A 24374-nucleotide genomic window follows, 5' to 3' on the forward strand; every position below is an offset into this window, starting at 1 on the left:
GGGTGTGGTGGGTGTCTACGGTAAGAGGTGGGCGCAGTCTCATCTATGACTAGAGCATCATAGATCACACCCATGTTGAGACACAATCAGCTGTCGTCATTATTTAATGATATCCGTATCAACATCAGAGATACTATTCCAAATGTATTTGTTTCATTGCCAATGCCAGATTAATTGATAGTTTGATAAATTGTGCACATAGCTGAATATTTTACAAAATAGTACTATATTATTAAACTAAGATGAAGTTACATAAATTATATTAATCTGATGACAACAGTGACACCCTTGTTAAGATTGTTCTGTGTGTTCCAAAGCCAGGAATAAGCCTGCCAGAATTGGTGTTCCTAATTAGTGTGCACTGCTCACTATCAAACAGAGCAGTGGAGTGGAATGCAGTTTGTGTCCTCGTTGGTTTGTTTGTGTCACACACACCCCTCCCCCCGTGGGTGTGTTGTGTGTTGTGTTTTATGTTTTGTGTTTTGTGTTTGTGTGTGTTTTGTAGGTGATCTGGAGGGCAAAGTCAAATGGCTGGACAACTACCAGAAGGTGAAACAGCTGAGAGATGCCCTGGTGTGGCTGCCAGTGTGGGAGAGAGACAAGCGGGCCTTCGTCCCTGAGGTAAGGGTGCATTCACTATAATGAGAGAGTTGAGCTTTGAATACCAAACTGGGTTTGCACAAATACATAATAGAATAAAATGCACTTAATTGACGTAATCCTGTTAGTTCCTGGGGGAACATGGGCCTCTGTACTTAAGCTTTCCAATGACGCTGGTCTTGGGCCAAGACAAATGGACCTTCTTGGGTTCGGATTAGAATAGAACAGATCATATGGTTAACGTTTGATACACGAGTCAGATACAGTACAACAACAACTTAGCTGTATCTTGAATGATATCAATGCATTGATGTAAAGAGAAGGGCTGTCTGAAGCGTCTTAATTTTTTCAGATAAAGATCAAGTGATATCTGAACATCGTGATCCACAAAGCTAGATATGCATGCAAGAGAGATAAGTGGGATATGATCAAAATAAAATATACTGCCACCACATATGAACTCGTAAGAATGCAAACAAATCATGCTTCTACCCACAACCTAACCTCAGCCCTTCATTTGGCTTTGAACAGAATCTGAAACATCTCCTGAAAGCGGTCACCCTAGAAAACCTCATCGCTCATCGGAGCCTGCTGCATGAGGGCAAACTAGTGCTCACAGGTCGGTGACATACAGAGTAATCAGTCATGACTAGTTAAAATACTGTAGTTTTACATCAGCCGTCCTGACATCTCTACATATGTTACCACCAGAGAATGCAAAGCTGCACGATGTGTACCTGTTTCTCTTTGACGACTTCCTCCTCATCACCAAGATCAAGAGGAACAAGAAGGTAGGACCCATACCTATACGATTTTCTCACATAGATACTTACCTACATATGTATTATAACTTAACTACTTTCGTATAGTACTTTAATCCTCTTTGATCACTGAATTCAATTTTCTCTCTCTCCCTCGCGCTCTCCCACTCCTCCACCCCCTTTCTCTCACTTCCTACGCCCCTCTAGAAGTCCACAGGTCCTGAACAGAATCCTCTGCGCCTCCCTCAGAACCAGGAGTTGGACCAGCTGCTGAAGGAGGGCTGTACCTTCACTGTCCTGGACCAGCCCGTCTCGCTGGACCGCCTCCAGCTCAGGAGTGTAGACCAACTCAACGCAGCAGGTGGGGACGGATCAACACCTGCATGATATAGGAATTGAAAAAGTCCAGCATTCAATGATGTAGTTGCCACAGTTTAAGGACACATGTATAGTGGCTTTTGTCAATCTTAATGTGATTGTCACATCAAAGTTTATTCGTCATATGCACAGGATATAGCGGGGAGTAAACAGTAAAATGACATGCTTAGTTGCAAGCTCTCCTCTCAACAGTGCAGTAACTTAACAGTGTGTGTTTGTTTTTGGAAAATAATGTACAACCTGATCCTAGGACCTCATCACTGATTTACACATAGATTAGTATATGTTCATAGGCCTATTACATTTAGGCTATTTGGCACTTGTTCACACCTCTTGCTGTACTTCAGGGTTTCCCAAACTCAGTCCTCCTCGGACCCCAAGGGGTGAACGTTTTGGTTTTTGCCCTAGCACTACACAGCTGATAATCATCTAATCATGAACTTTGATCATTTGAATCAGCTGTGTAAAACCAAAACGTGCACCTTCTAGGGATCCCGAAGACAGAGTTTGGGAAACGCTGCTTTACTTACTGATAAGATAATGAATTTATATCAATAATCAAACCTATGATAAAAACAGTGCCTTGCAAAAGTATTCATCCCCCTTGGCGTTTTTCCTATTTTGTTGCATTACAACCTGTATTTTAAATTGATTTTTATTTGGTTTTCATGTAATGGGCACACACAAAATAGTCCAAATTGGTGAAGTGAAATGGAGAAAAAAAACTTATTTTTTTAAACGGAAAAGTGGTGCGTGCATATGTATTCACCCACTTTGCTATGAAGCCTCTAAATAAGATCTGGTGCAACCAATTACCTTCAGAAGTCACATAATTAGTTAGATTGCACACAGGTGGACTTTATTTAAGTATCACATGATCTCAGTATATATACACCTGTTCTGAAAGGCCCCACAGTCTGCAACACCACTAAGCAAGGGGCACCGCCAAGCAAGCGGCACCATGAAGACCAAGGAGCTCTCCAAACAGGTCAGGGACAAAGTTGTGGAGAAGTACATATCAGGGTTGGGTTATAAAAAAATATCTGAAATTTTGAACATCCCACTGAGCACCATTTAAATCCATTATTAAAAAATGGAAAGAACATGGCACCACAACAAACCTGCCAAGAGAGGGCCTCCCACCAAAATTCACGTACCAGGCAAGGAGGGCATTAATCAGAGAGGCAACAAAGAGACCAAAGATAATCTTGAAGGAGCTGCAAAGCAGAGATTGGATTATCTGTCCACAGGACCACTTTAAGCCGTACACTCCACAGAGCTGGGCTTTACATAAGTGGCCAGAAAAAAGCCATTTGCTTAAAGAAAAAAATAAGCAAACACGTTTGGTGTTCACCAAAATGCATATGGGAGACTACTAGAGGTCGACCGATTATGATTTTTCAATGATTATTATTGATTATTGGAGGACCAAAAAAAGCCGATACCGATTAATCTGACAATTTTTATATATGTATGTAATAATGACAATTACAACAATACTGAATGAACAATGAACACTTATTTTAACTTAATACAATCAATTTAGTCTCAAATAAATAATGAAACATGTTCAATTTGGTTTAAATAATGCAAAAACAACGTGTTGGAGAAGAAAGTAAAAGTGCAATAAGTGCCATGTAAAAAAAGCTCATGTTTAAGTTCCTTGCTGAGAACATATGAAAGCTGGTGGTTCCTTTTAACATGAGTCTTCAATATTCCCAGGTAAGAAGTTTTAGGTTGTAGTTATTATAGGACTATTTCTCTCTATACCATTTGTATTTCATATACCTTTGACTATTGGATGTTCTAATAGGTACTTTAGTATTGCCAGCCTAATCTCGGGAGTTGATAGGCTTGAAGCATTGCGAAAAGCTGCTGGCAAACGAAGTGCTGTTTTGAATGAATGCTTACGAGCGTGCTGCTGCCTACCACCGCTCAGTCAGACTGCTCTATCAAATCATAGACTTAATTCTAATATAATAAAACACAGAAATACGAGCCTTAGATCATTAATGTGGTCAAATCCGGAACCTATCATTTAGAAAACACAACGTTTATTCTGTCAGTGAAATACGGAACCGTTCCGTATTTTATCTAACGGGTGGCACCCATAAGTGTAAATATTGCTGTTACATTGCACAACCTTCAATGTTATGTCATAATTATGTAAAATTCTGGCAAATTAGTTCGCAACGAGCCAGGCGGCCCAAACTGTTGCATATACCCTGACTCTGCGTGCAATGAACGCAAGAGAAGTGACACTTTTTCTAGTTAATATTGCCTGCTAACATGAATTTATTTTAACTAAATATGCAAGTTTAAAAAAATATACTTCTGTGTATTGATTTTAAGAAAGGCATTGATGTTTATGGTTAGGTACATTTGTGCAACGATTGTGCTTTTTTCGCAAATGCTCTTTTAAATCATCCCCCGTTTGGCGAAGTTGGCTGTCTTTGTTAGGAAGAAATGGTCTTCACACAGTTTGCAACGAGCCAGGCGGCCCAAACTGCTGCATATACCCTGACTCACAGAACGCAAGAGAAGTGACACAATTTCCCTAGTTAATTAAAAGAAATTCATGTTAGCAGGCAATATTAACTAAATATACAGGTTTAGAAATATATACTTGTGTATTGATTTTAAGAAAGGCGTTGATGTTTATGGTTAGGTACACATTGGTGCCAACGACAGTGCTTTTTTTGCAAATGAGCTTGTTAAATCACCCATTTGGCGAAGTAGGCTGTGGATCAATGATAAATTAACAGGCCCGCATCGACTATATATGCAACGCAGTACAAGCTAGATAACTACACATGGTTGATGATATTACTAGTTTAACTAGTGATTATGTTAAGATTGATTGTTTTTTTATAAGATAAGTTTAATGCTAGCTAGCACCTTACCTTGGCTCCTTGCTGCACTCGCATAACAGGTAGTCAGCCTGCCACGCAGTCTCCTCGTGGAGTGCAATGTAATTGGCCATAATCAGGGGTCCAAAAATGCAGATTACCGATTGTTATGAAAAGTTGAAATCGGCCCGAATTAATCGGCCATTCCGATTAATCGGTCGACCTCTAGAGACTACCCCAACATATGGAAGAAGGTACTCTGGTCAGATGAGACTTAAATTGAGCTTTTTGGCCATCAAGGACGCGCTATGTCTGGCGCAAACCCAACACCTCTCATCACCCCAAGAACATCCTCCCCACAGTGAAGCAGGTGGTGGCAGCATCATGCTGTGCGGATGTTTTTCATCGGCAGGGACTGGGAAATTGGTCAGAATTGAAGGAATGATGGATGGCGCTAAATACAGGGAAACCTGTTTCAGTCTTGTATTTGAGACTGGGACGGACACCTTCCAGCAGGACAATGACCCTAAGCATACTGCTAAAGCAACACTTGAGTGGTTTAAGGGGAAACATTTAAATGTCTTGGAATGGCCTCAATCCAATTGAGAATCTGTGTTATGACTTAAAGATTGCTGTAAACCAGCGGAACCCATCCAACTTGATGGAGCTGGAGCAGTTATGCCTTGAAGAATGGGCAGAAATCCCAGTGGCTAGATGTGCCAAGCGTATAGAGACATACCCCACGAGACTTGCAGCTGCAAAAGGTGGCTCTACAAAGTATTGACATTGGAGGGGTGAATAGTTATGCACTCAAGTTTTCAGTTTTGTCTTATTTCTTGATTATTTCATAATAAAAATATTTTGCATCTTCAAAGTGGTAGGCATGTTGTGTAAATCAAATGATACAAACCCCCCCAAAATCTATTTTAATTCCAGGTTGTAAGGCAACAAAATAGGAAAAATGCCAAGGGGGTGAATACTTTCGCAAGCCACTGTATTGTGCAATCCTGTTATCTAAACCGCAGATTAGTAATCTGTAATCGATTACAGTATCAGTCCTGAGTTATTTGTTCGGTACTCTTTCTTCTGTACTGCTTATGTGCGTTTTCAACAGACCTGGTCTTGTGTGACTGTTGGTAGAGCATGGCACTTGCAACGCCAGGGTTATGGGTTCGATTCCCACAGGGACCAGTATGAAAATGTATGCATTAACTACTGTAAATTGCTCTGGATAAGAGCATCATTTATATGTAAACTAGGTTGTATTAATTAGAAACTAAATGGAAGCAAACTGGCCAAAACAGGGAGGGACCAACTGAACCTCCAATATGAAGCGCTTGTTTTCAATTTCTGTTAAAAAAGATATACATTTTTCTACGGTGTGCACTAATGAATATGACACTGCCATGTTTCATCCTTCTCTTCTCAGCGTCAGGGCTATCCCAATCCTTCATCATCATGCACCAGAACCGCTACCAGCAGTGTATCGCTGCCTTCATCCTACAAGCACCGTCCGAGGCCGTCAAGGTACAGTAAGAGCACTCTGAACTTAAAGTAACACACTGTACGTGTTGTAGGCCTAACAAAAACACTGTATTGCATTCCAATTTGGTTGTTCGTGTGTAATTGTACCATGGTGACTGACAACATTTCGTTATGTGGTATCTCATGTTATGTGATCATATGTAAGGTGTGAATTTATCACGATCATGACATTCCCATCTCAACATACTCACAGCAGGTTCAAAGTTTATTAATTTGAGTTGCTCGTTGATTACTGCCATATAAATTCCTGTGTTATCCTTCATTCATCACCATGTTTCATTCCCATGCCGGATGATAGTCATTGTTGAGCTATTTAAAGTCTATATTTGTCTAGGAGATTTTCTCTGCGCAAACATACAAATTGCTATCTTTCCAGAAATCAAGTGACTCGATCCAGTTAGTGTTTGTCATAGTGCTGAGCGATTAGTGCTTTTTGAGGTCGGTTCGATTATATATATATATATTTTTAATCATGGCTTTTGGTTTAAAAGTATTTTTGACATTAAAATTACTGTGCATTATGTGGGTTGCATGCTGTAACAACACAGAATAAAACAATTAATACAAGTCCCATGATGGTAGTGAATGCCCATTTACTTATGAACCATAATTTATTCGATGACTTTATTTCATTCCAAGTCATCATCTCATTTCCATAGAGCTGCTGCCTATCAAAATCACTATTTTTGTAGTTATTCAAAGTAAATAAGTCATACTTTTATGACTGCTGAATACCAGCAATCAAGATCATGTATTTTCAGGCTCGCCAATTAACTGCTTTCTATCCATATCGATTGCTCGTTCTGTCTTGCTACGCACAGATGGACAAGTTTAAGAGGGCGCGCAATGGATTATGGTCTTTGTAGTTAATTGCCATGTTTTTTTGCACTAAGTTCAGGCTTGATCTGATTTATCTCTACAGAAACTGCACATTGAGCTCACAGAAAAAAAAACTGAACGAAATGGAATTCAAATAATTGAAGACTTAAGTCAATTAGTTTAAAAAATGAAAAATAACCTACATTTTGGTTAATCGCTCAGCACTAGTTGGTCAGCAGACGATCGGACACTAGCAGAGAAGTGTGTGTTCCAATACTGTCCGAGTCACCTTTCTCTTTGACACATCTAAGTTAGGTGGAATTTCCTTCATTACTAGGCATGAGTAAGGTTGCAAAGGGTGGGTATATTACTGGAAACGTTGAAAGTTTACCAGTAAACTACCAGAATTTTTGTATCTTTCAATGATTTTAGGTAATCTATCACAAGACATCTAGTGGCCCTTTTGGGTACTTCAGATTATCACAGCTGTCTCTCTCGCTTTATCACAAGGAAAATATGAAATAATTCAATACGATTATTAAAATAAGACTAAACTGTAAAACATTATCCTTAATATAAACCATCAATTTAGGTCCTGATTCCAACTTAGGAAGTTATGCCTTTCTTATACACTTCTCAGTAGTTGGTATTCAGACTTACCTTGTGCAGGCAGGTGCATAACACGCTTTGCAGTCGTGGTTCCCTTCTGCACACTGAATAAATGTAATTCAACTGCTGAACCCCCCCCCCAACAGATTTTCTCCTGGACTTTTCATTCAATAGGGTTGTCAGTGCATCTATCTTAATGGTGTGCCTTTTTTAATTAGGATATTGTTGACTAGAATACATTGAGAACAAGTTTGGAAAATAGGGATCAGTTCGCTGCAGCTAGCGACTGGAGTGAGCTGCAAAAAAAACGAACTGGACAGTTTTATCCCCATCTCTACACTCAATCATGGACACTCTTGCTGACACTTGTGGCTGCTTCACGTGATTTATTGTGTTGTCTGCCATTTTGCCCTTTGTGCTGTTGTCTGTGCCTAACAATGTTTGTGCTGCTAACATGTTGTGTTGCTACCATGCTGTGTTATGTGTTGCTGCCATGCTTTGTTGTTGTATGGAGTGTTGTGGTGTCTCTGTTGTGATGTGTGTTTTTGTCCTACATTTTTCATTCCCGCAGGAGGCCTTTTGCCTCTTGGTAGGCAATCAATTTGTTATTAATTGACTTTCCAAGTTAAATAAAAAATGGAAGAAAGCCATCTAAATAATATATGCATATTTGTCTCCGTTTCAACACCAACTGGTAGATGTAAAAATACTCTGATCTTGTAGATTATTTAGGCAACTTTTGGGGTTAGGAAAGCATGTATGAATTTTAAAAAAAGCAGGTTTGGAGATATAAATATATTAATGAATTAGAAGTGGTTTGATTCATCCTGAAAGTTGTCATATTCAAGTTCAATCCATGAAATATTGGAAAGTGGAAAAAAAGTTTACTGTAAGGGTTGAACAAGTCCTATAAATCTACCCTAATCCTCACTAATCATGGAACTGTAATGACAACGGTCCAGTCATCGTAAACTGTGCTCCAGGTTTAACCCGCTGCGTGTGGTCTGAATTCCACTAGGTCCAAAGTTATTGCACAACGTTAGCCTAATATGATCCACTATTGCTAGCCACCCTCAGGAACAACTACACGGATGTGACAGAGGAAAGAAAGGTAAATGGAATGGGAAAATAAAGTTACAAATTTAAGTAAAACTAATACTAAAGTGACAGTTAGAAATGTATGTTGGTATTACTGATGGTGCGTCCTGATAGTGGCCAATATAACATGATACGGAGAAAACTGCACCATAGGCAATAGTTAAAACGTTCTAAAGCGCAGACATCAAATAGAGGACACATAATTCTGAATAACGACACGGCTATTTATAGCCTATTTCGTTGTGGAAAAGGGGCTGCAATACATGTTCTGATTTTCAGTTTGCTTCCATATGGCTGTTTTCACATTCATCTCCAGGGATCATAAGGAAAAATCATCTAAAACAATTGCTTTGTGTATTTTTTTAAATTGATTAATTAGGCTATTTTCTCTTGAACCATATGGTCTATCTACTAGAAACTTATACATCTTTGTCCATATTAATACATACAAAAAAATTGTTATTCAAGTGTAAATGACCAAATTTACGATAGGTTGCCAGATTGTTAATTAACAAAATTACTGGTCGCTTTGCAACCCCAGGCCTGAGTTAGTAAGCCAAGTATCCTCATGGTACGTCAAGTTAATTTCAAAGGTCACAACACACGTTTAAAAAAATAACAAAACAATGTTGAAATGTGAACAATAAACAAACCACAAAAATGTGTTCATTTCCAGAGGGTGTGGATGTCAGAGATAGAGGGTGCAGTGACGACACTGAATTCTCAGCAGCCTCCTCGGGTGAAGAGCTCCTCACTGTGGGTAGAGTCCTCCCAGATCTGAGCCATCTGACATTCACTACAACAGGGGACCACAAATACTGCTTCTGGGGCCTCCCACTATAGGTCCTGAACCATAGGTGGCTAAGATATTTTCTTTTCACACTGTCCTTTCTAGCAGAGTTCTAGAATTGTGGTGGATATGTAACCTGGCCAGCCCGGCTCGGCTGTAGTGTGAAAGGGGTATACGTATGCAGGTTCTAATTACATACCAGCACAAATGCACTTGATTAAACTAGCTAGTTGTCGAGACCTTTGATTCGTTTAATCAGGTGCTTTGGTTGGTGCTGGGCTGGAATGAGATCCTGCACTCCTGGTGAATTTCTCCAGTACCAGGGTTGGTGACCACTGCCCTAGACTGGCTTAAACAAGGACTATTACTGTGTCATGCACTGTGGTTCCGCCTAAGCCGTTGTAAAGTATTAGCAGGATAATTTGTAAAATTCATGTTTGCTTTGAAAGATGACAATAAATTGTTAAATGATTAGTGATGACTTTGTCCTGTGTTGCTGAATACATACATGTATGCATTCACTCAAACTGTGGTAATGGGTCTATGGCTAACAATACATCACAAGTCAGAACAGTACAACTGACCCATGTCATTATCACCCAAGTGTGTGACAAATCAGAGATACGCTAGTTAACACACTGGTATACACACACTGGCCACCAAGGAAAATACAGATCCCTTTTATTTAGTCATGATGGAAAATTAGAAAACATATGGTACATCTAGTCAAATTATATAATTTATTTCCTTAATCAGACACACATCCCTTCTTCCAGGACAGGTGGTCCAAGGGAACACAGGGTTCCCGACTGTCACCATGACAAACAAGGACTGCGTTTCAGAGCTTAGACGTTGCTGATGCGTGTTAAAGAAATGTCAGTCTGACATGGCACGTAACCATTGGTTGACGAATGCAGGGTAACGTGACTCTTTCAGGCACAATCGCTACTAAGGGGGGCCCTGTTGCAATACACCAGAAATGTATCCTTCCTTGAAGTTACAGATCGGTGGAAGTGAGTGTTAACCTTCCTTTCATCTATCCATCCACTTATAGATTTGTGCTTACCTGAAGGAAATGAGGAAGGACGAATTTCTAAAGTATATAAACGGTGCCATGTATCCTCTAAAGTGGACGAGGAATGAACTAAATACAATCGATATATCATGCATGACGACGGCCGGCATCCACGTGAAACAAGCCAGATTAATTTGTAGTGCCATTCCCTAAAATTAATTCAGTAAGACTATGGATTTTTTTTTTACGTTACATTTGTCGACGCTTCTTTATACACACGCAAGTGTTAACCTTTAATTTTCTTATGGAAGAAAAACATTTTACAAAGATAATTACTAAAGCCTTGGTATTAGTAAGTGACAATGTCGTACAATAAGATGGTAAACCCTATGACAGAGTTAGAAACCCTGAGCTAGATGGCTAGCCAGACACGTAGACATACAGCAAACCAGAAGCCAAGACTGCTGACCAAGTCACTCACAATAACATGGCAGTCTTTCAACTAAGAGCCTTTATCATTTACTGTGGATTGACCTACACACAATACCCCATCATTTCAAAGTGGAATTAGGTTTTTACAAATTAAATAAAAATGACAAGCTGAAATGTCAAGTATTCAACCCCTTTGTTATGGCAAGCCAAAATAAGTTAAGGAGTAAACATGTCCTTAACCAGTCAGTTGCATGGTTTCTGTGTACAAAGTGTTTAACATGATTGTTGAATGACTACCTCATCTCTGTACCCCACACATACAATTATCTCTGAGGCCCCTTGTCGAGCAGTGAATTTCAAACACAGATTCAACCACAAAGACCAGGGTGGTTTTCCAATGCCTCGCAATGAAGGGCATCTATTGGTAGATGGGTAAAAATAAAGCAGACATTGAATATTCCGTTGAGCATGGTGAAGTTATGAATTCCACTTTGGATGGTGCATCAATACAAAGATACAGGTCTAACTCTGTTTCCGGAGAGGAAGGAAACCGCTCAGGGATTTCACCATGAGGCCAATAGTGACTTTAAAACAGTGAGTTTAATGGCTGTGATAAACTGAGGATGGATAAACCACATTGCAGCTACTCCACAATACTAACCTGAATGACAGAGTGAAAAGGAAGCCTGTACAGAATAAATATATTCCAAAACATGCATCCTGTTTTGCAATAAGACACTAAAGTAAAACTGCAAAAAATGTGCCAAATAAATTAACTTTGTCCTGAATACAAAGTGTTATGTTCGGGGCAAATCAAACAATGCATCACTGAGTACCATTCTTCATATTTTCAAGCATGGTGGTGGCTGCATCATGTTATGAGTATGCTAATCTTCGGCAAGGACTAGGGAGTTTTTTTAGGATACAAATATTATGGAATAGAGCTAAGCACAGGCAAAATCCTAGAGGAAAACCTAGTTGTCTGCTTTCCAACAGACACGGGGAGACATTCACCTTTCAGCAGCACAATAGCCTAAAACACGAGGCTAAATCTACAGAGTTCCTTACCAAGACGACATTGAGTGTTCCTGTGTGGCCTAGTTACAGTTTTGACTTAAATTGGCAGTCTAGCAATGATCAACAACCAACTAGACAGAGCTTGAATCATTTTTAAAAGAACAATGAGCAAATATTATACAATTCAGGTGTGCAACACTCGTGGAGACTTACCCAGAAAGACTCACAGCTTTAATCGCTGCTAAAGGTGATTCTAACATGTATTGGCTCAGAGTTCTTTACTTATGTAATCAAGATAGTTTATTTTTCATAATTGTTTTTACATACGTTAGAATTTTACTTCCACTTTGACAGATTGTTGACAAAAAATAGAAATAAATATTTTAATCCCACTTTATAACACAACAAAATGTGGAAAATCCCAAGGGGTGTGAATACTTTCTGAAGGCACTGTTTTCAGGGTCATTCTCATGAAACTGACATTTAAAAAAGAAATGTCCTCTTGGATCACCGAGATTAGGATATGTACTTTCCTATTTCATAATTAGTCTTGTTTTTTGATCAGATAATGCATTTTACAACTACCAATGCAAAAATGCTCATTGCTGCAACACTTTTTAAACTCCCAAAAAGTAAAACAAATCAATTTATAATATTTTTAACATTGCTTCCCTAATGAAAAGGCCTGAGTTAAACATTTAAAATGTAATTCGTAAAATATTATTACCGTAACAACCTTTTTGAATCAATAACTTTTGTATACATTCAAATAGTTTTATTTAATTTATGTACACATCAGATTAAGACAAAATTGCATAAATGTGTCCTAATATTTCCGCATTACGGTAATGATGAGCAGGTTTCGGAAATGAGTGTTGCATAATTTGCCATTGAAAAACCTGTACTGATCTCTACCAGAGATTCAGTAACCCAACAAATCAGTTTCATCATTTGTTAAACCCAAATAATCCTTGCATAATACTAAATTCACTGATCTTAATGTAATTGACTAAAATATCACTTATTTCAGTATAAGTACTGTAATTATATGCATGTATTTTCAAAAGCCAAAAATTTACTTAAACGTAACTGCAAAAAAATATTTATCCAAGGTCTTTACAGGTAATATTGGTGTATTAGGACGTGGATATTTGTGGTTGTACATTAAAAAAAAAATGTATTTCTGAATTGAATGGGATCCTATGGGCAAACGGCATAACACAATATGCCTATAAAGCATATAAATACGTGCAATATGGAACAAAAACTGTCTTGTGATATTAAACAACAGTCAGTATAGGTGTGAAAACAGGTACACATGTCAAAATTGGGGATATTCTCCTTTGTGGTGGGGTTGCTCTTTGCTGAAACACAAACTGCTGATTGTGGCTTAAAAGTAATTTAAACAGAGTTTTTGCACCCCATATTTATTGAGACATTTGTTTCGGTAATGAGAGGCCCTTAGATCTGCAAATAATAGGAGACAGCCATTATGAGTCAGCAAACAATTGACCACATCACTAAAACCCATTCATGCCTCCATGTTTATAAGGTAATGGTTCTGATTTTTCCCAATTTCAGCTTTTTAGCCATATCAGTAATGAGAAGACCAAGTGGGGTAAAGGGGTTGTTTGAGAATAAGAACCCCATTCTGAAGGCATATAAGCGGATAAATTAACTTGTGCTCAGTTAAAGTTAAACCCCTAGATCAGGGTTTCCCAAGACCGGTCCTGGGGCCACCCCTGGAGCACGTTTGCTTTGATTATTTCAATCAGCTGTGTAGTGCTAGGACAAAAACCAAAACGTGCACCCGGGGGAGGCCCCAGGACCGACTTTGGGAAACCCTGCTCTAGATGATGCATCATGAGTGAATAAAAGTTTATTTAAAAACATTTAGAGTTTTTACAGAAACTGAGTGTTACGGTAATGAGACATGTCCACTTCAACTAGTATAAAATGACCTCAGAATTTAATACAGATGCATTTCGGCAATGAGAATTTGGGGTGAAAATGTTTTTTAAATATCATGTGAAAATGTCAACGTTATTTAAAATAAGACTGCCAAAAACTGGACTTTGTCTTCAGAATTATAGTTGATTTTTGCAACTCAATCTGCTACAGATGTTTAAAACTAGTTTCATGAGAATCACCCATTAAAAATACTTGAATGAGGACTAGATTTTTTAAAAGTGTTATCAGTTCTGTTTGACAGGTCGTAAAGAGTTAGCAATTAGTGTAAATCAACATTGACATGTACAAAAGTGTCTTAAAGAGAAGGTTTAAACAGTCACCATGCAGACTGACAACACTGCAGCCCTACACTTACTGATACACATTCATTCCTAAAGCACCACATATACACACACACACACACAAGATACACGTGGACAGTTATTGCTTCTGCTTCAAAGCAGAGCACACACAGCCCCTGCAGTAGTCATGATGTTGAATGTGATACAGGTGACAGAAAAAGCACATGCAACCAACCACGTGGACAGTGAAAAACAAAAAAAGTAATTCAGTTTTGTAGAAAGATGAGCAGCATTGAAAAAAAAATATTCTGATGTATATCAAGGATGTCTGAATTCTTGATAAAATGTATGACCTTACGAGTCAAAAATCCAAAGCTTTCAGCTAGATTTAAAAAGTAATTGAAAAGAAATAAAGTTATGAAAAATCCAGGCTTTCCATTTAGCGTCATGCCATCTCTCAGGACTGTTGGACTCCTCCAGTTAGACATTCTTTGGTCGTGAACAAAATACTTCTAAAACAAACAGAACCACTGCTTTCCACCTTTCAAGGTAACTATATCCTTTCGTTAACTTAACCCGTTAGTCGGTATAACCCCTGCCTTCACAACCCTTCAAGACCCAACTTACAGTCAACTGTCTTGTTAATGCTCAAGATGATAACAATGCCAAACCAAGATGGCCGCCGTTCTAGATAGATGTGTGGAGTAATGGATGGTGCTGTTGAGCTCTCCCTGTTACCATACTCTGTCCGACCGACTGACATGTCGACTTCAGGTCAGGAGAGGCAAAGGCACTATACAGATGCGGCCTATTCCATCACATAGCTCAGGAATGTCTGCAGTGCTTCTTCCATTATGTTCCCATCTTCTTGTGTGACGTCGAGACATCTGCTAAACCTCCATCAGCCCCTATAGTGACTGGCCACTTCTTCTGCACTCCCATCCCATCACCAGGTTACTCCTCTCCAAAGCTCAGTAGGTCTGTTTGCTTCACATGGTCCAATGGGGTTCACAGAGAGACTGGTGTTGGTTCCTCAGTCCAGATGAATGCACATAGAAAATGGACATCATGAGACATGCCGTTGCTGGGCTACTGGGGGGAGGGGGGAGAGGGGTGTCAGGCCTGGAGATCTTCGAAGCATGTTTCACAAACCCGCACAGGCTTCTTGGATGAGGGTATGAGGGCGTTCTTGGCGGAGCACTCTGCACAGAAGATGTTGCCACAGTGTCTGCAGTGGTGCTGCAGGGGGAGTCAGAGTTGGGAGTAGAGAGAGTCAGTTAGGAGGATGGGCAGTCAGGCTATGCCGACTACTCTTTTGTTCTCTATGTATTTGAACTTTATTGAGACAACTCGGTCTCTTTCTGATTTCCGAACTAAGTGGGAAGGCTGGACAGGGGGATTGAACACCGGTCACTGGTGGGGAGATTTGTACATGTGTTGGGCGCGTTATCATTCAACCACGGCTCTGCACAGAAGTTAACTAACAAAAACGTAAAAACACTTGTGAATTCCTTTGTGGCTCCTCCAACATTTACAACGGTCGTGTTCAGAAGGCAGCAAACAGAAGAAAATGGACTGAAACAGGGAGGGACTACCTGAACTTGTCCAATAAGAAACATGAATTCCTTGTTGCTAAACATTCCTGTTGCAAAAAAATCTGCCCTAATGAACACAACCCAAATGAACAGACCGCCGCGTAATACAACTCACCTTCCTAATGGCGAGAGAGAAGCCCTTCCCACAGTCCATGCAGTTCTGTACCTCATGGTCCTCTGCCCACTTCCTGGTCAGAGACTGTGACTGCTTTATCTAGACGGGGACAAGGAGAGGGGCTAGAGCACCTGCATACACACAGCATGAAAACGAGCTCCACTAACACGCATGCACACTCCCAACACACACAGCTCTATTGACGAGCTATTCGTCCTACAGAGTTCGAATCCGCAGAGCGGCGCGGTCTATTGTGACATCCATAACCCGATAACATATTAAATGAGATGAATACAATTACGTAATACTTGGTTGTTGGACTCCATGGATGTGGACTCCGTATTGTGCTTAATAAAGACCGAGTTCAGCTACAGGTCATAAAAAACGATGCATCCTGAAGTCCTAATAGGTGCGTAACGTGGTGTTACGTATCTTGTATTGTTACCTGTAGTGACTGGTTTTCTCTGCCCAGCTCTTGCATGGCGGCTGTCGTATCATCCAGTTTCCTCCTCATCTCCACTACTTTGGCCTGCAGTTTCTCCATCTCCCCCTCACCCTTCACACACCTGAAACACAGCCATAACACAGTCAAATGGTTGAAGGCTAAAAGCTACCATAGGAGGAGAGGGAGAGAGAGAGAAAGAATTAGAGGGAAGAAAGAGAAAATAAATCAAAGCACTTGTCACCTCCAAAGCACATTCTGCTGCATCACAGGGAGGTTATAATGACGGCACGACTTCTAGCAGTCCAACTACCGGAAATCAGTTAACCTATCCTGCAAGGTGTCAGGGCAGCAGGTAGCCTAGTGATTAGAGTGTTGGACCGGTAACCGAAAGGTTGCTGTATCAAATCCCCGAGCTGACAAGGTAAAAATATGTTGTTCTGCCCCTGAACAAGGCAGTTAAACCCACTGTCACCCAGGCCGCCATTCTAAATAAGAATTTGTTCTTAACGGACTTGTCTAGTTAAATAAACGTTAAAAAACAGCCAACTTGCCCTTTTGTTTCGAAGACACCCACAAGGGTAGATCTAGGCGATTTCTTGCTTCAAGGTAGTTTCTGGTATAAACACACCACACAGTAATTCTGGAGACAACTTCACACCCACTACCCTCTCTCTCACCTCTCCAGCAGCGCGCGCCTCTCGTCCTGGTTGTTCTGCACGGTGGCCTCCAGCACGGCGATCTCGCCCCGCAGTTCATCCGTCTGCTTCTCCAGCTCGCCGCAGTGCCGCTGGCTACCCTGCCACTCCCTCTTCAGCGTGGCCACGTTCTCGTTGAGCGCCGTCACCTGCAGGCCCAGCCGCGCCTCCGCCTCCTCTCCCCGCTTCGCCTGCCCCTCCCGAGCATTACGCTCTGACGCCTGGGGAGGCGAGGCGGGGGGAGGGAGGGAGGGAGGGAGGGAGAACAGGGTATTTAGAAGTCTAGAGGAGAAAAGCCACACCTACAGGAGCTCTACAACACATCTGAGTGACGATACCTAAAAGACACCACCACACAGTGAAACACAGCACGTAAAAGGGCTGGTGTGTGTTTTCTGTTAGTAGAGCTACTGTACATACGATACATTTCCACCAGCAAATAGCATTAAAATGTCAAACATCACATGTACAGTGCATTCAGAAAGTATTCCGACCCCTTCACTTTTTCCACATTTTGTTACCTTACAGCCGTATTCTAAAATTGATTCAATAAATGTTTTTACTCATCAATCTACACACAATACCCAATAATGACAAAGCAAAAACGGTTTTTTAGACATTTTTGCAAATATATTAAAATGTCAAACATAAATACTTTATTTAGATATGCATTCAGACCCTTTGCTATGAGACTTGAAGTTGAGCTCAGGTGCTTCCTGTTTCCACTGATCATCCTTGAGATGTTTCTACAACTTGATTTACCACCTGTTGTAAATTCAATTGATTGGACATGATTTGGAAAGGCACACACCTGTCTATATAAGGTCCCACAGTTGACAGGGCATCTCAGAGCAAAAACCAAACCATGAGGTCAAAGGAACTGTCCGTACCGCTCCGAGACAGGGTTGTGTGTTGAGGCACAGATCTAGGGAAGGGTACCAAAAAAATTCTGCAGCATTTAAGGTCCCCAAGAACACAGTGGCCGCCATCATTCTTAAATGGATGAAGTTTGGAACCACCAAGACTCTTCCTAGAGCTGGCTGCCCAGCCAAACTGAGCAATGGGGGCAGAAGGGCCTTGGTCAGGGAGGTGACCAAAAACCCGATGGTCACTCTGACAGAGCTCTAAAGTTCCTCTGTGGAGATGGGAGAACCTTCCAGAAGGACAACATCTCTGCAGCACTCCACCAATCAGGCCTTTATGGTAGAGTGGCCAGACGGAAGCCACTCCTCAGTAAAAGGCACATGACAGCTCGCTTGGAGTTTGGCAAAAGTCACCAAAAGGACCCTCAGACCATGAGAAACCAGATTCTCTGGTCTGATGAAACCAAGATTGAACTCTTTGGCCTGAATGTCAAGCGTCACGTCTGGAGGAAACCTGGCACCATCCCTACGGTGAAGCATGGTGGTGGCAGCATCATGCTGTGGGGATGTTTTTCAGCGGCAGGGACTGGGAGACTAGTCAGGATAAAGGGAAAGTTGAACGGAGCATAGTACAGAGAGATCCTTGATGAAAACCTACTCCACAGCACTCAGGACCTTAGACTGGGTTCAAGGTTCACCTTCCAACAGGACAACGACCCTAAGCACACAACGCAGGAGTGGTTTCAGGACAGGTCTCTGAAAGTCCTGAGTGGCCCAGCCAGAGCCTGGACTTGAACCAGATCAAACATCTCTGGAGAGACTTGAAAATAGCTGTGCAGCAACACTCCCATCCAACCTGACAGAGCTTGAGAGGATCTACAGAGAAGAATGGAGAAACTCCCCAAATACAGGTGTGCCAAGCTTGTAGTGTCATACCCAAGAAGACTCAAGGCTGTAATCGCTGCGAAAGGTGCTTCAACAAAGCACTGAGTAAAGGGTCTGAATACTAATGTAAATGTGATATTTCAGTGTATTTGTAGTTCTTTAAAAAAAAAATATATATATATAAAACATTTTAACCTGTTTTTGCTTTGTCATTATGGGGCATTGTTTGTAGATTGATGAGGGGAAAAAACGATTTAATTAATTTTAGAATAAGGCTGTAAAGTAACAAAATGTGGAAAAAGCCAAGTTGTCAATTATTAGGTTGGTGAGCGACTAAGCGTACCAGCTGGGCATGGATCTCCTGGGTCTCTGCCCGTAGCTTCTCCTCTCTCTGGTTAACACTGTCTCTGGTGGCTTGGTGCAGGGTCTTCTCCTGCTCCAGGGATGCCTGTACCTCTTCCACCCGGCCCTGCGTCTCCAGCTTCTGCTGGATCAACAGTTGCTTGGCTTCCCGCAGCTCCCTCAACTCCTGGGGGGGAGAGAGTGAAATGGATAGGTGTAAGCCAGAGGTTCCCAACCTTTTCTGGTTACTGTACCACCAACTGAATTTTGCTCTGCCCCGAGTACCCCTGAAGAACCCACTGATGTGCATTTTACCAGTAGACCTATGGTCTCATGAGTACCCCCTATGGATAGGCCAAGTACCCCTGGTTGGGGACCACTTGTGTAAGCAATATGATAGCAGTTCCATCTTGTCCTCAGAGGTCAGGTGGAATTGTGGCCATTTTGCTAACACCTTTCCAATCATCTTAGATCTACAGGAGTACCTAGAGGATAGGGGTTGATATGGGATTCAGTTGGCTCAATTCAGGATCAACCCCTCCCCATTCCACTCAATGGAGTGACTATACCTGTGACCTGTTAAATGATCCCAGATCGAGGACCACTCCGTAAAGCAAAATAAGGGATTAATAAATGCATCAGCCTAAGGAGGGCCTCACCTTGTCACTCCTCTCCCCGAGTGCCTTCAGCTCAGAGCCCTGTCTGGTTGTGTCCTTCTCCAGTGCAGCCTTAGTCTGGCTCAGCTCCTCCGCTCTGCTCCTCTCCTTCTGCAGCTCCTCCTGGGTCACACCCTAGGTGGGGGAGGGGGTGGGATGGCATCAGAGATTGATCAAAGTCCCCAAAACATGATGCTGTGACTAGGGTTGCAAAGGGAGGGTATATTACTGGAAAGTTTCTAAGTTCCCCATTAAACTAACAGAATTTTGGTATCTTTCAAGGATTTTATTCCCTTTTGGGCACTTCAGATTATCACAGGTATCTGTAATCATCTCTGGCCCACACTCTGGCCTGATCACATGTAAAATATGAAAGAATTAAATAAGATGCTTTTAAAATAAAAAAATGTCATGGCAAAGCTGTAAAATATGATCCTATATATAATCCATCCATTTAGAGAAAACCATGTTTAATATGAGGGATTCAGCATGAAATATCCTTTACATGTTTTTTTACACACTTATTTGTCAGTATGTATTCGTTGTCAATGTCTTGGTGTCAAACTGGTGTCAGTTGTGAACAAAGTCTATAGTTGTTGAGTCACAAAGGGAATTGAAAATAATGCCATTGTTGATTAGATGCTTTTCTCATTAATTAGGCTATTTTCTCTTGAACCATATGATCTATCTACCAGAAACTCATGGACAATACAGACACCGATGTAAAAAAATGAATACTATATATTAATACATTTTAAAAGTTGTTAAAGTATAAATTACCAAAATGATGATAGATTGACAGTTTCTGTTAATGACCTAAATTCCCGGTAGCTTTGCAACCCTAGCTCTGGCTATGGGTTGGAATTAGATGTACAACAATTATAACAAGAGATTCCTTACACAAAACTAAATGGGATACCCCCAAGTGAAACAATAATGTCTTCCCTCCTGGATCTCATAACCAATATGATTATATGGACAGGGGAACTTTTGAGCAGGACCCTGGGTCTGCATGTACTGTGTGCGAATAAAATCAATCAACCTGTTGTTTCTGCAACTCTTTGAGGGCTGTCTCCTGCTGGCCAAGCTTCTGGTCCCGTTTAGCCAGCTCCTGCTCCAGGGAGGCCCTGGCAGCCTTTACCTCCTGCACCTGCCCCTCCAGACCAGTCAGCTGGATCCGGTTAGCAGATAACTCCTTCTGGGACAGGGTCAGCCTCTCCTCAGAAGCCTGAACAGAGAATACACACAGGCATGGGTCATATACAGTACCTACACACAGAAAACAGGCACGGGTCACACACACTCGACAGGTTTATGTGCATACCACACTTTCAAATTAGATTAGCATTATGTAAAAAAGTCAAAAAGGCTTTGATTTATACACTGCTCAAAAAAATAAAGGGAACACTTAAACAACACAATGTAACTCCAAGTCAATCACACTGCTGTGAAATCAAACTGTCCACTTAGGAAGCAACACTGATTGACAATAAATTTCACATGCTGTTGTGCAAATGGAATAGACAAAAGGTGGAAATTATAGGCAATTAGCAAGACACCCCCAATAAAGGAGTGATTCTACAGGTGGTGACCACAGACCACTTCTCAGTTCCTATGCTTCCTGGCTGATGTTTTGGTCACTTTTGAATGCTGGCGGTGCTCTCACTCTAGAGGAGGAGGCCGTAGGAGGGCAACAACCCAGCAGCAGGACCGCTACCTCCGCCTTTGAGCATGAGGAGCACTGCCAGAGCCCTGCAAAATGACCTCCAGCAGGCCACAAATGTGCATGTGTCTGCTCAAACGGTCAGAAACAGACTCCATGAGGGTGGTATGAGGTCCTCAGCCAGGAAGCATAGGAACTGAGAAGTGGTCTGTGGTCACCACCTGCAGAATCACTCCTTTATTGGGGGTGTCTTGCTAATTGCCTGTAATTTCCACCTTTTGTCTATTCCATTTGCACAACAGCATGTGAAATTTATTGTCAATCAGTGTTGCTTCCTAAGTGGACAGTTTGATTTCACAGAAGTGTGATTGACTTGGAGTTACATTGTGTTGTTTAAGTGTTCCCTTTATTTTTTTGAGCAGTGTATAATCCTACACCTACGGTGTCCTGGTAGACCATTAGGCAGACACGTGAGTCAGATCATAATCAATATGTACATGCGGTCTGACACGGTCTCTGGTATCTCCATTGATTCCTCTTAACTACCTTTGTCTTCTCACACATATTTTCCTCTCACACAACGATTCCTCTTCTCACACAATGACTCTTCCTGTCTAACTCCCACTGACCAAGACCTCCATCCATTGAAATATAATTGAATGTGGATCCCCGTTCTAGTAAGGATATCTTTCTGCTTGCATGGTCTCCCACCCACCTTGAGGTCCTGTCTGAGAGATGACAACTCTGACTCCTTGCCGTAGTAGTCAGACTGTAGCTTGGCCAGGCCTTGCTGACTCTGCTCTAGAACCTTCTGCAGCTCAGTGGTCCTGGTCCTCTCAGAGCTCAAATCCTGGCCGAGGCCTGACACCTGTTCCCTCAGACGACCCTCCTCCTCACCCTGGAACACATATTTAGTCCAAAACATGGAAAATACATGGAATTAAGTGTGTGTGTGTGTATGTGCATGCATGCATGTCATCTTACCTTCTTGGCATGTGATCCTTGCAGCTCGGTCACTTGGCTTTCCAGCTTCTTCTTTTCCTGGCTGAAGGACCCCTGGGCTGTCGTCAGCTGTGCCTGTAGCTGCTGCACTCCCTTCTCCTTCTCTTTCAGGGCCTCCTGGGTCTTGGTGTGTTGCTCTGTTAATGCAGTCAGCTGCATATTCAGCCCTTTTTCTGCCTGCAAAGGCAGACACAAAATAGAACCCATTGTGAGAGCATGGACAACCGGTATCTGGGTCGTGTTCATTAGGGCACACCATAGCAAAACATTTTGCAACTGAAACAAAAATGAAGGATTTCCGATTGGGCAAGCTCAGGTAGTCCCTCCTTGTTGTCAGTTTTCTTCCATTTGGTGCCTAATGAATGGGACCATGTATTCATGTCTATGGGCTTCTTACCTCTCTGATCTTGTCCAGCTGCCCTTTGACCTCTGCCATCTCCTTGGTGGTGGCCTCTGTGGCCTTCAGCAGCTCCTGTCTGGCCTTCTCATGGGACTTCTCCTAAAACAGGAACACATTCGAGACATTTTCATTTTCACGTTAACACAGATATTTTTTATGTTGGATTTGGCCTAGAGTCCAAGAGACTTCTGCTGATAACACTGACAAATACAATTCTAGAAGAACAGAGCCCTTAAAGAGTAGGAGTGTGGATCTAGGATCCGGTCCACGTAATCTTATTCATTATGATCTAAAAGGCTAAACTGATCCTGCAGTATATTAGCATTCCCACTCTGTAACACATTATGAATATGGGCCCAAGTAGCTTCCTGACTCCTTCACATTGCTGTCTGTGCCTTCCATATGGAGGTCTACCACGCTACACCACATTAAACCCACCTTCTCCTCCAGAACTGCCTTGCTGCTCTTCCTCTCCTTGTCCAGCTGGCTCTGGCTGTCCTTCATGGCTTTGGAGGCCTTAGCCAGGCCATCCTTGACCGCGACCAGCTCTTTCCCCTGGGCCTCCTTCTCCTGCTGGGCCGTCTGGAGCTCTCTGGCCAAGCCCTGGGCTTTCCTGTCCAGCTCTGCCTGCTGTGCCTGCCCCTCCTGGGCTAGCTTGTCCAAGTTGGTCTGGAGGGAGGTCTTCTCCTGCTCACATTGCTCCAGCTGCTGTCGCGTGTCACTCAGGGAGGAGGTTTTTCTCTTCAGCTCCACCTGTAACGCAGCAGCCCTGAGAGAAGCAGAGACCGGTCACAAAGAGTACTGGATGTGGTACAATGACTAACAATAAGGAAATAAGCTTGGTTTATAGTCGATGGCCAGAACCACATTTCATTTATACTCAGGTGGACTGTCTATAGACTGTTGCTGCAACGGTAATTTTCCTTGTCGTCAGGAGATGATTCAGTGCATTCGAAAAGTATTCAGACCCCTTTACTTTTTCCACATTTTGTTACCTTACAGCCTTATTCTAAAATGTATTGTTTTTTTCCCCCTCATCAATCTACTCAAAGCAAAAACAGGTTTAGAAATGTTAACAAATGTATAAAAAAATTAACTGAAATATCACATTTACGTAGGTATTCAGACCCTTTACTCAGTACTTTGTTGAAGCACCTTTGGCAGCGATTACAGCCTCGAGTCTTCTTGGGTATGACGCTACAAGCTTGGCACACCTGTATTTAAGGAGTTTCTCCCATTCTTCTCTGCAGATCCTCTCAAGCTTTGTCAGGTTGGATGGGGAGTGTCGCTGAACAGCTAATTTCAGGTCTCTCCAGAGATGTTCGATCGGGTTCAAGTCCGGGCTCTGGCTGGGCCACTCAGGCACTTTCAGAGACTTGTCCCGAAGCCACTCCTGCATTGTCTTAGCTGTGTGCTTAGGGTCGTTGTCCTGTTGAAAGGTGAACCTTTACCCCAGTCTAAGGTCCTGAGTGCTCTGGAGCAGGTTTTCATCAAGGATCTCTCGGTACTTTGCTCCGTTCATCTTAACCTCTATCCTGACTAGTCTCC

The 24374-nt window shown here is 41.8% G+C and overlaps 2 protein-coding genes across 6 annotated transcripts in view; one reads left to right on the top strand and one right to left on the bottom strand.

Annotated features, from left to right (window-relative positions):
* Window positions 1-9923, top strand: part of LOC139540163 (pleckstrin homology domain-containing family G member 7-like) — a 35737-nt gene extending 25814 nt beyond the window's left edge. The window contains exons 12-17 of the mRNA XM_071343759.1: window positions 506-621; window positions 1132-1219; window positions 1312-1391; window positions 1569-1722; window positions 6018-6115; window positions 9336-9923. Coding sequence (XP_071199860.1) covers window positions 506-621; window positions 1132-1219; window positions 1312-1391; window positions 1569-1722; window positions 6018-6115; window positions 9336-9440 — 641 coding nt within the window. The 3' untranslated portion in view covers window positions 9441-9923. The remainder of the gene's footprint in view (window positions 1-505; window positions 622-1131; window positions 1220-1311; window positions 1392-1568; window positions 1723-6017; window positions 6116-9335) is intronic.
* The window catches only part of LOC139540161 (early endosome antigen 1-like), a 56757-nt gene continuing 33998 nt past the window's right edge, over window positions 1616-24374 (bottom strand). For 4 of the 5 annotated variants that reach the window (XM_071343755.1, XM_071343754.1, XM_071343757.1 and 1 more), the window contains 11 exons: window positions 23265-23595; window positions 22824-22925; window positions 22409-22603; window positions 22140-22322; window positions 20804-20989; window positions 19765-19896; window positions 19107-19292; window positions 16998-17236; window positions 16321-16441; window positions 15876-15974; window positions 10114-15404 (listed from right to left, as the gene is read on the bottom strand). In XM_071343755.1, coding sequence (XP_071199856.1) covers window positions 15282-15404; window positions 15876-15974; window positions 16321-16441; window positions 16998-17236; window positions 19107-19292; window positions 19765-19896; window positions 20804-20989; window positions 22140-22322; window positions 22409-22603; window positions 22824-22925; window positions 23265-23595 — 1897 coding nt within the window. In that variant the 3' untranslated portion in view covers window positions 10114-15281. Of the gene's footprint in view, window positions 1741-10113; window positions 15405-15875; window positions 15975-16320; window positions 16442-16997; window positions 17237-19106; window positions 19293-19764; window positions 19897-20803; window positions 20990-22139; window positions 22323-22408; window positions 22604-22823; window positions 22926-23264; window positions 23596-24374 lie in introns of those variants that run through there. The other variant, XM_071343756.1, reaches the window with a different exon arrangement.

Source organism: Salvelinus alpinus, chromosome 15 (genome assembly GCF_045679555.1).
Source record: "Salvelinus alpinus chromosome 15, SLU_Salpinus.1, whole genome shotgun sequence".
Classification (NCBI taxonomy): domain Eukaryota; kingdom Metazoa; phylum Chordata; class Actinopteri; order Salmoniformes; family Salmonidae; genus Salvelinus; species Salvelinus alpinus.